The sequence below is a fragment of the Ahaetulla prasina genome, chromosome 1 (assembly GCF_028640845.1).
Source record: "Ahaetulla prasina isolate Xishuangbanna chromosome 1, ASM2864084v1, whole genome shotgun sequence".
In the NCBI taxonomy this organism is placed as follows: domain Eukaryota; kingdom Metazoa; phylum Chordata; class Lepidosauria; order Squamata; family Colubridae; genus Ahaetulla; species Ahaetulla prasina.
In genome coordinates, this window is record NC_080539.1 from 146,751,161 (window position 1) to 146,765,006 (window position 13,846).

General features: G+C 41.4%; 1 protein-coding gene across 3 annotated transcripts in view; it reads left to right on the plus strand.

Moving 5' to 3' along the window:
• Nucleotides 1-13,846, plus strand: part of ERICH1 (glutamate rich 1) — a 161,396-nt gene that overhangs the window by 106,977 nt on the left and 40,573 nt on the right. Inside the window, exon 6 of one of the 3 annotated variants that reach the window (XM_058177563.1) lies at nt 8,848-9,526. The exons of the other annotated variants lie outside the window; for them this stretch is intronic. Within the exon in view, the coding sequence (XP_058033546.1) occupies nt 8,848-8,924 (77 nt within the window). The 3' untranslated portion in view covers nt 8,925-9,526. Of the gene's footprint in view, nt 1-8,847; nt 9,527-13,846 lie in introns of those variants that run through there. 3 annotated transcript variants of the gene reach the window in all.

The following is a 13,846-nucleotide window of genomic DNA, read 5'->3' on the forward strand; positions in this document are numbered from 1 at the left end:
GATCACGTGATATCAGTAGCGTGAGATTTTGTGGTACTGATCTATCATTATGAGATCTGCGGCAAAATCAGGGGTGAAATGCTCCCAGTTTGGACCGGATTGCCCGATCCAGTAGCGATGGCGCTGGATGGTTCGGAGAACTGGTAGGAAAAATTCCTGGGGGCCCGCCAGCTGAGCCACGCAATCATCAGAGGTTTTTTTTTTTACTTTTAAAAGCATTTTTTTACAATCTCTTCGGTTGAAGAGGTTGTTAAAAAAATGCTTTAAAAAGGTTCTGGCAATCAGGCAACTCAGGTGGGATCGTCAGAATCCTTTAAAAGCTTTTTTTCCCTCTGGTGATCCCAGCTGAGTTGCCTGATCATCACAGGCTTTTAAAAGCATTTTTTGTAACCTCTTCACCTCTGGGCAAAATGCTTTGCAAACAGAAGGAAGGCTTCAGTGCTTCAAGTCTACCCTCCATTTGTTGTTTCCTTGTCAAAGCCTAAAGGGACATTGCATCCTTGTAGGCTGTGGTCATCTTTGCAAAAAACCTTTGCCAGCAAGAATGGAGCCCAGGAGGGGCTGGTGTGTCCCTCCTGGGCTCCGTTCTTGCTGGCAAAGTCTTGTTGCAAAGACTTGCCAAAGTGTTTGCAAGCCAGTGAGACGGTTTGAGGCAGCACAATTTCACTGCCCCAAAGCCTCCCATCAGCATGCAAACATTTTGCATGAACTTGCACAGCAGAGAGGCTGGAGAGGAGACAGCTTGCTAAATCTTCGCAAGATAAGTGACCCTTTACGGCAGGATGGGGAGGGCAAGCGATTGTGGGGAGCATGAGATATCTCAGTGGGTCAGGGAGGCCTTGAATGGTCTTAAGCAAGTAGCCTGTTCCATTATTAGCTCCCTCACCCCACCCCCCGATGGCCTTCCCCACCCTGAGATACCTCATGTGCACATTCGATTAGCGAATGCATGGGCAAAAGCAGTGAGTTTTCCACATTCATTTTACATGCTTCACTCTAACACCACCTCAGGTTATGAATGTAATTGGCAGACTCCATTACATCCGTAACTCGAGGACTACTTGTATAGGATTTTTTATTCTGAATCTTTCTAAGCAGTCCAAATCTTATCCGACAACAAAGAGTTGCTAAAGTTGCAGCCTTTTGTACAACGTTACTGTTCTCCAAGTTTACTGCTACTGAATCTCCAGCTGTTCCATATGGAATGACTGCTTGGAATGTATTTTCTACAGTGATCTTAACCACATGTCCTATTTGGATGATGAATGTAATTGTCCTGCCTTTATTTTGTGCCTTTGTTTTATTGAACATAAAGCCACAGGAACACTGTTCCTTTTTTAACTTTATGAAACAAGCTGTTAAAAAAATACATCAAGCTATCTCGAACGCTGTAAAACAAAACCAAGGCGTAAATCGGCATTCCTAAAGCGCTACGATATAAATTAGATGAGGATAGCATGGGTGCTGTTTTCCCTGTAAAACAAGTGCACATCAATGTGTCATGCATCTTTTCCCTGTTTCTTTATGACTTTTGGTCCCCTGAGACAAAGACCAGACTGCTGCTTGACACATTTGAAAGTGCAGGCATGGTCCTGAGTCACAAGATTCATTTTCTATTGCCTACACAGTCCACAAACTTTAATTCCCTCTGCTGTACGTGGCACCCATGTTCATGATTGGTGACCTACACCTTATGGACTGTCAGGTTCCTTGGAGATTAAAAAATAAAGGGGTTGTGTGTATAATGGTTGATTGTTTTCTAGGCAAGGTTTCTGTTGGGGTTCTACTTGCTCACTTTATTTGGATCTATCCTGAGGATTTTGGCAACCTCCATACTATTGATCCAATTGCAGTCTATCTGTGTCTAATGTTAGGAGATTGTTCCTCGTGAAATTTTCAGCACGTTGGCCTTGGAAGTGTAGGAAGTTAGCACCCACCCTCTCCTAGAAAAATGAAATATTCTAGGAAATATTAAAAAGGCAGAATATTATACCTCCCTGGATGAGAAAAGGAGAAACGTGCTCTTGGAAAGCAGCCCCCACCTTTGCTAATAGTCCCAGAAAGGCTGAGCCAGCTTATCTACAACACAAAAGACATGGCCCTCGGGACATGATAGGAACGTCTAGCAACAGAACTCAACCATATGGCACCTGGGGATATTACATCACCCAGCAATAGTCAACCAAGCTTGGGACTTGACACTACAAAGTTACCCCTGCATGGCCCCATGGTTCTGACAACCAATCAGAAAACATTTATTACACAGGAACAGAAAGCTCCAAGTCAGGGCCCAAGAGATGGTATAAATCTTTCTCCCTCTCTCACCCATGTCCTCTCTTTACCCATGACCTCAAACCATGTGGTCCTGCCCACCATTAAACCATCTTTTCAAGCAGTCTCCATGTTTCCAGTGTCTTTCTCCCCACTTGGAATTGAACCCAGATGGACATTTCTTCCAACAGAAGTATGGTAGGGTTGTCGGTACAGTTGGAATAAGTATTTGTTTCTAGCTCTCAGCCACCTCAGGAGGTGAGTGAGAGAGATCTTTAAATGTTTGTTTATGGTTTGTTTACTAAATTTATTTTAGTACCGGTAGCAGGAAGCACTTAATCTGAATCCATCTGAAGATCTTAGGTGCTGTGCGAGTGGGAAGCACCCACCCTCTGGTTATTAAGGCAAGACAAAAGGGTCTGAATCACCGATCAGCCCCTTTTGTAATAAATAAACATATGGAAAAGATATTGCTTCCCAGGTATAAATGTGAAATTCTTTCTTCTCAGCGATAAAGGTTTTGTTGTTGTATAAATTCTTTGTTCAGCCAGCTGCTTCCAATCATACTCTTGACCAAATAAAGCAGATTGCATGGAATAGGAGCGTAATGAGCTAAATGCAAAGGAGCACCTTCTGGCGGGCCCTTCATGGATATTGCGCAGCTGGAAACCAGGAAATACGAGGCTGCTGCCAAGAGCAGCGTTTCACTTGTAAATTTGAGATATGCTTAGCCAAATCCTGGAGAGGCATAGCTAAAGATCTTTTTAAGTTTGGAATATCATGATCTCAAGGAGTATATTAAGAAGTTCTCCTCCTTTCACTCAGATGACTGAACCATTTCTGTGGCCTTAAGATCCCCTCTTCATTTAAGCCAGACTGTTAACGCTTTCTTTCTTTTTTGTCAGCAAGCATCAAATCAAAAATAGCCGTCTCTCGTGTTGCCTTGGAAATTATCACCCACTAAAGAGCTTAAAACGTCTTCTAAGCACTTAGCAAAAAGAAACTATGGAACTGTCTTCTAATAATTCTGTGAATTCTCTGCACTAGTAATAGATGTTTATATCCTATCTCCCGTGAACAATTTGGACTTTTTGTTGCCTTCCATGTAGTAGAAGTCCTATCCATGGAAAGAAATCAAATGGGTGCTACCTTAAAAATTGAATCATGCAGATGATGTTTAGCATTTAATAAACATTGCACAAGATAGATGGCTCCAGTTATTTTCTTATCCAATCTAGCATAACATTATAGATCAGGGGTTCCCAACCCCCGGGCTGGGGCCCATTACCAGCCCGGGGCCTGTTTGAAACAAGACTGCGGGAGAGATGGGCAAGTGTGCGCACGTGAATCTCCCCACTTGTGAGTGGCAGGCAAGCGTGCACTCCCGTCAGCAGAGAGCGCTTGCATGAGCGGAGAGCACTTGCACAAGTGTGTGAAGTTCCATTCATTTGAATGGAGCTTTTTGCACATGAGTGCCCTAAGCTTGCACGCGTAGAGCTTCACACAGAAGCACTGTCCACTCAAGCGCCCCCACTCATGTGAGTGAAACTTCATGTGCAAGTGCCTGCCGCTCGCACGAGGGGAGCTTTGCGGGTGAGCGGAAGCATCCTCTCATGCACGAAGGTATATTTGGGCAAGTGGAGGACGCGCAAACATATGCCATTCACACAAATGGAGCTGGGCATATATGCATGCATCTGCCACTCACTCCCCCATACCGGGTTGGCTACCAAACTGGAAAGATTAGGAGCCACTGCTATAAATAACAAAACTTTGACTACAGGTAGTCCTTGATTTATAGCAGTTCATTTAGTGACCATTCGAAGTTACAACAGAACTGAAAAAAAATGACTTATGACCCTTTTTCGCACTTATGACCGTTGCAGCATCTCCATGGTGACGGGATCCAAATTCGGATCATTGGCAGCTGACTCATATTTATGATGGTTGCAGTGTCCCGGGATCACGTGATCACTTTTTGCGACCTTCTGACAAGCAAAATCAAGGGGGAAGCCAGATTCAGTTAACAGCCATGTTATTAACTCAACAACTGCAGTGATTCACTTAACAACTGTGGCAAGAAAGATCGTAAAATGGGGCAAAAGTCACTTAGCAGCTGTCTTGCTTAGCAACAGAAATTTTGGATTCAATTGTAGTCATGTTGAGGACTACCTGTAATTGCCCACTCCAGTAGCTTTGCTAAGTTGAGGCCTATAATAAGATTTTGTGTCTTTTTGGATTTGGGAGTTTAGGTCTTCTTGTAGCTGTTACCTGCAAGCAGAGGTGGGTGGCACATGAATTAACCGATTGATCTAGCACCAAAAATGTGAGTGCGGCCATGCTTTGTTCATGCATACAGCTTGCACGCATGTGCATGGCTTAAAAAATGTGGCTATATAGGACGGCATAGCACCAGGGCAGGGAGGCAGGCCCATCCCACCTGCAGGTCATAACTACCGGTTCACTCGAACCGGTCCATACCGGCAGCAGCCCAGCACTGTATGCAAGGTATCATCTCCTTTATGCTTACAATGGACCTCACTGGGGCTCTGCGTGACTTTGTTGTAGCTACTGGCCTTCTTCATCTTGATTGGCTCATTGGGCTTCTCGGCTCCACATGATTTTTTCATGATCTTGAAGGAGGCTCTTGATTATTCTTTAGGATGCTTCTGCTGCCTACAGACTACTTAGCTGATAACTAGCTGGCATAATCTGTCTTGATCAAGAGAAAATGAGGAACAAATACGGGTGTAAGTAACCTAGTCTTAATCCTTAGGAATAAATAAATAAATTTGCATATGAAAATGCAAATTTGGCACAAAGCATAACAAAAATCCCACCCCCAAACTATGAATAGGCAAAATGTTTATGCAGGTACCAAATCTGTATATGCAAAACTAGGTATCACGAGACTACGGCTAACAAGGGCTGCCTTTATTAAAGTTAGATTCTAGTCTTCAAAAGTAAAGGTGACCTTAGATCAAATTTGATTCCTGGTGACCTTGTAGACACGTCCACATCATTTTTCTTTATGCCTGTGTATGTAAGAGGCGGCCAGGCTGAATTTGAGGGTGGGGTCAAGTGCATAATCAGTTTGGAGTCTCTACGCCTCCATAAGAAATATAAGTCCAGCCCCTTTTAAGTCCGTTGACTCTTAGATGGCACCAAGTTGCCTTGACCATTCAGATTCTTCTGAATAGGTAGCATGAAATAAACTTGTAGTGCTGTATTTTTGAATATTCTGATCCCTGACTTCTTGCACCTGATACATATGGAAGTAGTTTGGTTTTATCCTCTTCCAGGATATTGTGCATTTTTTCTCACTTTTGTCGTACTCTTCCTGTATTCAGACAGGTACTAACTAGTCTGAATAAACCCAAGATTTGCCAGCTACAGCCACTTGTCTTAAGAATTTAAATTGCACCAATTGCATGGTTGCCAGAGATGGGTGTTAGCTATCAATATTATACCTTATTGTAACCCTTCCTTTGCGCCTGCAGTGGTAATATTCCAATTAAATTCCATGTGAATATGTGTAGTATCAGACGGGCCACAAGCACTGTAGATTTGGGAAATGACATCAGTGTACTTAAAGTAACAAGTGGACCAATCCACTAAAAATTGCTAGCAACATTTACAGGTGGAAAATTACATTTTTGACAGGAATTGGGTTTTTGCTTTAAAAATACTAATGTCCTTCATTTATTCTTGTGCTGTATGTTAGCAAAAAGTAAAATATTTGCATACCTGGAAACAACATGACTTTAAGTAAACAAACTTGGGGCAGATCACAGTTGTGCCTAATCATATTTCATTGATAAAATGTGTAAATTACTAACCGCTCTAAAGTTTAAAACCAAACAAGACTTTGCCTATGTACTGATTCCTATTTTAAAGAATAAAGGAATAGATGGGAAAGGCAGGAATGGGTGTGGGGGGGAGAACCTAATGAAATGCAGAAACAGAGGGAATTTTGAGCTAAAGATTCAAAGAGATGTAGAAAATGAGCGGGAACAGGAAAAACATACTAAGAGAGAGTAAGAAACCCAAATCAAAGCACTGAAGCTGGATAAGTGTTAAGGAACTAGGAGTCCTAACTCGAAGAACAATTTAAGCAAAGTTTAAAGGAGGGATGGGGTTGTTATTGGTGGCGTCTTTTCAAAGACCTCAGTCTCTCCGCAATAATGCTTTAAGGACCTTCCTGCTGGCAGCAAGAGCGCAGCTAAAACTGGCAAGGGTCAGGTCTTCCAGAAAGCTTTTGAAATCAGAGCAAGGGCTGCCTGCCTCCAAGGTGTAAAGAAGGAGAAAATCTTCAGGGAGAAATGAAGAAGCAGAGGCAGAAAGAAAAGAGAATACAAAATAAAGTATACTGGCAGACAAAGGTGGGGAAATGTACAGAGGAAATATTTAGGAGCTCCCCCACCCCAAAAGGAGAAGGGGGGCAGGGCTGGCATTCAAACTGAAGACTGAACAGAAAAGGAAGGAAATGGTACTGGTAAACCAGTACAATTAGTAGCATAGGGGAAAGACAAGTATATTGAAAATGGAAAGCAGTGCATTGGAAAGAATGGTGTGGGAGTTTTATTTTTATCTATCCATCTAAGAAGCATTTTTGGAGGAGGATTGCTAACTGAAAGAAAATAAGGACTGAAAGAAAATAAGCGGCCACAAATCACCCAGTTGCTTTCTGTGCTTAAGACAGGATGAGAATCCAGGTTCTCCTCTGAGGTTCCAGTACCGTAACTACTAGATCAAAGTGGTAATAAGGAAAAGTCCAGGACTTCATGGTATAAATTTGGAAAGCTCTTTGCTGGAAGCAATTTGTATTGGAGATCAGCCAATTGAATTTTTTTGTAAAACAGTCATCAAGTTCAGGAGTGAAATCCAGCAGGCTCCGACAGGTTCTGGAGAACCGGTAGTGGAAATTTTGAGTAGTTCGGAAAACTGGCAAGTGCCACCTCTGGCTGGCCCCAGAGTGGGGTGGGAATGGAGATTTTGCAATATCCTTCCCCTGCCACAGTCATCAAGCCACGCCCACCAAGTCACACCCACAGAACCGGTAGTAAAAAAATTTGGATTTCACCACTGATCAAGTTTTTTTTTCTTTTTTGCAATCTTTATTGAGACCTTAAAACAGAAGCCTTTAAAGCCCTGGGACGGATGCCCCCTTCGCTGTGTTTGTGCTTTGCTGGTTGAATTCCTGCCTGCCGCTGTAACTGTTTGGAGTTAGAATGCCTGCCATCCTCTGCCTTTGGCCATGCAACCTGCAGCTGGTAGCAATTGCTGCAAATATTTGGCAGGCACAAAATTGACCTGGGTTGGGTTTAAAATGGGTACCACTTCTCCTGATTTTACGAGTTCTTCACAGTGTTTCTTTTCGTGGCTTTCTTCCCACCCTTTCCAAAATGTGGGTGGTATCTAGGAAGGAACGGGGCCATCGCAACTGACTGAAAAGCAGGAAGTTAGCAAGAGATCTGCTTTTTCAAAACCTAGCTTCTCATGAGGACTAGGAGCAAGCAGGACTTCTTTGTGTGATCAAGCTTGTGTTTTTGTTTTAAACTATGTAATTCAGTGCAAAAAAGGAGGAGGAGGAACAGGCATTTATAATTTATATATATAAGAACATTTGTAAGAACAGTTATCAAGTTTCTTGAAATGCTTCATTCAAGGACTTGCAAAGACTTTTCATTGTATCGTAAGATGCAGGTTTGCTAAAAACTGTGGGACGTTTCGTGAAGAATTTGTTTTCTCTTTTGCAGATCAAGTCACGGCAATCTCTTCTTTGTTTCACTACTGGATTACAGATATCCTTCCCCTGCCACAGTCATCAAGCCACGCCCACCAAGTCACACCCACAGAACCGGTAGTAAAAAAATTTGGATTTCACCACTGATCAAGTTTCTTTTTTTCTTTTTTCCTATATTTGCAATCTTTATTGAGACCTTAAAACAGAAGCCTTTAAAGCCCTGGGACGGATGCCCCCTTCGCTGTATTTGTGCTTTGCTGGTTGAATTCCTGCCTGCCGCTGTAACTGTTTGGAGTTAGAATGCCTGCCATCCTCTGCCTTTGGCCATGCAACCTGCAGCTGGTAGCAATTGCTGCAAATATTTGGCAGGCACAAAATTGACCTGGGTTGGGTTTAAAATGGGTACCACTTCTCCTGATTTTACGAGTTCTTCACAGTGTTTCTTTTCGTGGCTTTCTTCTCACCCTTTCCAAAATGTGGGTGGTATCTAGGAAGGAACGGGGCCATCGCAACTGACTGAAAAGCAGGAAGTTAGCAAGAGATCTGCTTTTTCAAAACCTAGCTTCTCATGAGGACTAGGAGCAAGCAGGACTTCTTTGTGTGATCAAGCTTGTGTTTTTGTTTTAAACTATGTAATTCAGTGCAAAAAAAAGGAGGAGGAGGAACAGGCATTTATAATTTATATATATAAGAACATTTGTAAGAACAGTTATCAAGTTTCTTGAAATGCTTCATTCAAGGACTTGCAAAGACTTTTCATTGTATCGTAAGATGCAGGTTTGCTAAAAACTGTGGGACGTTTCATGAAGAATTTGTTTTCTCTTTTGCAGATCAAGTCACGGCAATCTCTTCTTTGTTTCACTACTGGATTACAGATATCCTTCCTGGAAAGGAGGACAGGAAATGAGCCGAATGAGAATCTCCATCTGTACAGACCTCAGATCTAAAATTCTGAATTAAATCTGAGAACAATTGGGGGAGAAATATGTCCTTGAACAGAATACAGGTTCACAGAGATACTATTAATGTTGTTGTTGTTGTTTGGCTTGGATTTTGTTTCTTTTGTTTTTTTGTGACTGGCTGAATCTGCAAGGGCCTTTCATGTTTAGTCCACCCAGAGATCTCAGACAATGGCCTCAGTGAAGCCCATCTCACTTTGTTTCTCTTCCAAGAAATTTAGAGTGGGCCACCTTACAAGCCAGCAAGTTCCAGCATTGATTTAATATGTTGGCTAACAACATGGACTGCAAGAGCTGTGACTTGGACTGGAGAAGTCTGATGTTCTTTTTCTCAGCTTAATTCACTTTGAACAAAGCTCAGAGACGCTTTTGATTGATCAGTCCATGGGCAAGCTGAGAAACTTTGGAGACCAATTTACAGGCAGCAGAGAGAAACATACTGAATGGTGCACAAAGATATGAAAACTGGAGAAGATTGGCTTTCCCCCTCATATCTCTGGGGGTTTTTTTGGTTTTTTTTTATAAATACTCACTGTAGGAGCAGAATAAAAGGTGAATCTTTTTTTCTTGTATTCTTTATTTGAGTTGATTTGACATGGGATGATAAAATGTATAGGCTTCATTTTGAGTTTTTGGCAGACTTTTGGCAGGCTTTTTTTTTTAATGTCATGGAAATAATTGGGGTATTCTAGATGGTATCTCCATTAGTTCCTCTTAGAACTGCAGCCTTCACCGAACAACTCAAATTATTGACTCAAAGTGTTTATTATTGTTTCCAAGAGAGAAATCTAGCGGGAACAGCTTTTCTAGTACCTGCACAAGAGCAGCTTCTCCTGCCAAAATGTGCCCTTTATATAAATTTTAAAGATACTAGAGAGAACAGGATCCCTAAGGGACATCAAAATAAATTATGCAGAGAAACTATGCAGAATAAATATTATTTCTTAAACTCCATTTGTAAGCAGGACTCCAAACCCAGCTTCCTTGGGTTTCTGCCTCTGCAGTCTGTACAGAAGAAAATCTGCTCCTGAGTGCAGTATGAGTGCATTAATTTTTGACCAAAATATGTATTTTTAACATATGGTAAATCCGATACTAGCATGCCTGTCTTCTATTTGGCTTGCCTGCACGGCAAAAATGGAGAATGTTCTCCTAAAGTTGCTGAGTCTCGGCCCTCTAAGAAGCATAGATAATGCTTATTTCAATTGTTTCTGAAGAACTGCAGAGGAACTCGATCTTTGATACTGCGTATCTGACTGTATACCAAGGGTGAAATGCTCCCATTTCAGACCGGATCGCCCTATCCGGTAGTGATGGCGGCGGATGGTTCAGAGAACCAGTAGCAAAAATCCCTGCCCCCCCCTCCCCAGATGAGCCGCGCGATCATCAGAGGTGTGTTTTTTTCAACTTTTAAAAGCATTTTTTCTTTGGCTGAAAAAAATGCTCTTTAAATTTAAAACAAAAGCCTCTGATAATCGTGCAGCTCAACTGGTATCATCAGAGCCTTTTAAAAGCATTTTTTCTACAACCTCTTCAGCCGAAGAGGTTGTAAAAAAATGCTTTTAAAAGGCTCTGACGATCCCAGCTGAGTTGCCTGATCGTCAGAGTTTTTAAAAGCATTTTTCTTTGGCTGAAAAAATGCTCTTTAAATTTAAAACAAAAAACTCTGATGATCAGGCAACTCAGCTGGGACCGTCAGAGCCTTTTAAAAGCATTTTTTTACAACCTCTTCGGCCGAAGAGGTTGTAGAAAAAATACTTTTAAAAGTTTAAAAAAAAAAAGTTGGCCACACCTACCCAGTCACATTACCCCCCACCAAGTCATGCCCACAGAACCGGTAGTAACAAATTTTACATTTCACGACTGCTGTATACTATTTAATTCTACTATTCTCAGAAATACCCACCTCTCTCCTTAATACTGTAAATACAGTGGCTTCTGTAAGTTGTATGTTTTTATTTTGCATTCACATTAAGCCTGCAAGGTGTATGCTATTTGTCCTTTCCCTTCTGCATCTTCAGTATAACCTAGCTTGCTATGATCAGCTCCTCTTCTTTTTTTAAGAGTTTAGTTCATTATCTGAAACTGTTTTGTTAATACAGTTAATCCTTCACTTACAACCAGTCATTTAGTGACTATTCAACATTACAATGAAACTGGAAAAAAAGGGGTTTATGACCATTTTTCACACTTAACAGCTGTTGTAGGATCCACGTGGTCCCATGATCGAATGTCAGACATTTGACCAACTGACTCATATTTATGATGGTTGCAGTGTCCCAGAGTCATGTGATCATCTTTTGCGCTCTTCTGACAAGCAAAGTCAATGGGGGAGCCAGATTCACTTAACAACCTTGTTACTAGCTGAACAACCGAAGGGACTCATTTAACAACTGTGGCAACAAAGGTTGTAAAGTAGGGCAAAACTCAGTAAGTGACTCTCTTAGCAACTGAAATTTTGCAGTTGTCTTGTTCAGACATTGACACATTCAAAGATTCAGGTAACAGATAATGGCAGTCAGGATATTATATTTCAATTCAACAAGCTTTGAAAATGAGTTGATGGTGAAAAAGAAAAACAGACTGTGTACATGGCATGTCTTTCATGTTCCATAATACCTAACGCAAAAGATTCTGAGATGATTATATTCATAAGTAGAGATGGTTATCAGCTCTATTTCATTGTGCTAAAATTTCAAAATAAGACAACCATTAGAAAACGGTTTAGGCCGGTTTAGCTCAGGCTGGTAAAGCCTGTTATTAAGAACACAGAGCCTGCAATTACTGCAGGTTCGAGCCCGGCCCAAGGTTGACTCAGGCTTCCACCCTTTATAAGGTAGGTAAAATGAGGACCCAGATTGTTGGGGGGGGGCAATAAGTTGACTTTGTAAAAATATACAAATAGAATGAGACTATTGCCTTATACACTGTAAGCCGCCCTGAGTCTTCGGAGAAGGGCGGGATATAAATGTAAACAAAAAAAACAAAACAAAACAAAAAAACAGGAAACTCTTTCATGCTTTTGAGGATAGGTTTTCCTTTTTTTCTTTTTAGGAAGGATCATAACACCTTCATTTTGCATCATTGGCATTAGCAACGAATGTCATTTAATAAAGAATAACCTTATTTAAAAGAAATCAAGATTTGAGATTCCTGGTAAGTAAGGCCATTTTGTCCCTGATTACAGCATTATAGCATTTCAGAAGTTTTTCTGAAACCAGAGGAATCAGGAATGCAGAATGTGGATTGGGAGTATTTAGTTTAGTTTAGTATTAGTGACTGTCAGAATGGAAACATATTGCGCTACAGAGGAAAGGAGGTCATAGAGGAAAAGTGACAGGATTTGGCCTTGATCATTGTCAAGACCGCAAGATATGTATTGGATCAGGGGGGGGTCAAACGGGCGGGCCCACAGGCCAGATGCATCACATGCAGGCCACGCCCACCCGAGCTCTGCGAAGGCAAAAGACGTCTTGATATACCATGGGGCATCAATGCAACGTGGCGAGTTTGACAGCCATGTATTAGATAAAGAACAATGAGGATTCTCCCTGCCTAAAATAAGCCACTACTGCATGCACTTCGGTCAGCAAGCAAAAGTGAGAAAAGCCACTTCTGTAGTATAGCCAGCTTAAGACCTCCATCAAACGAACATTACCCAGATTATATTTATGAAAGGAATTTAGGCTTGCTAACCAGTCTCCTTGCATAATGTACCTTCAGCTGAATTTGCAGATGCAATGGATGTTACTCCCACGAACCATGCACAATTATGTCATTCACTCCAGTACCTTTGCTCATTTTCATGTCATAAAAGAATCGTAATGGGATGGAAAAGAAAAGAAAAAGTCACTCTTATTTATGCACCCGTCCTCTGGAACGTGGTGCCCCTCAAGATAAGATCCGTTCCCACCCTCTTGACCTTCATAAGAGCCTCAAAACCTGGTCTGCCAATTGGCCTGGGGGCCCCTAGGGGGGCATATGATTCTGGAGGTGGATAATGGACTGCTTGTATTTTGCTCCCTTCTTTGCCATCTTCATTCATTTTTATATTTATGATTGTAACATTTTAAAGCTTTATTTTGCTATTTTTACTCTGATGTAAGATGGGCGGTATATGAATTTATATACATGAGATGAGATGGGTGGTATATAAATTTAATACACCACCCATAAATAAATTTAATAAATAAATATTGAGCCGCAGGTTAAACTAGGTGATCTACTTCAACAGACTTGCAAATATGCTTAATCCAATTGCTCCATCTCATTTGCTGATTATTCAGTCAGAGTCATCCCCAGGAAGTCTAGTCCTCACGCAGATATAAAGGGGTTGGTTTGTAAAACTGAACAGGAACTATTCTATCCTGTCCTATAATGCAATCAATACTCTATTGTTATAGACTTCTGTACTATTTTATACTTCCAGTGTTTAGCTGAGCTATAAAAAAAACTAGTTTGATCTGGTGGTAAAGCAGCAGGCTAGAAACTGGAAGACCGTGAATTCTGGTCCTGTTTTAGGTATGCAAGCCAGCTGGATCACCTTGAGGCACTCACCAGCCAACTCCAAGGTTATTGTTATTGTGGGGTAAATAGGAGGATGTTTGCCGCCTTGAGTTATTTATAACAATAATAAAGGCACGGTTTTAAAAAATTATGAATAAAGTTATCATAGGAATTAAGGTTTGAAGTGAAACTTAGAGATGGATTATTCCAACTTCTTCCCCAGCATAGGACTAGACCAGGGGTCTTCAACCTTGACAACTTTAAGACTTGTGGACTTCAACTCCCAGAATTCCTCAGCCAGCTTTGCTGGCTGAGGAATTCCGGGAGTTGAAGTCCACAAGTCTTAAAGTTGTCAAGGTTGAAG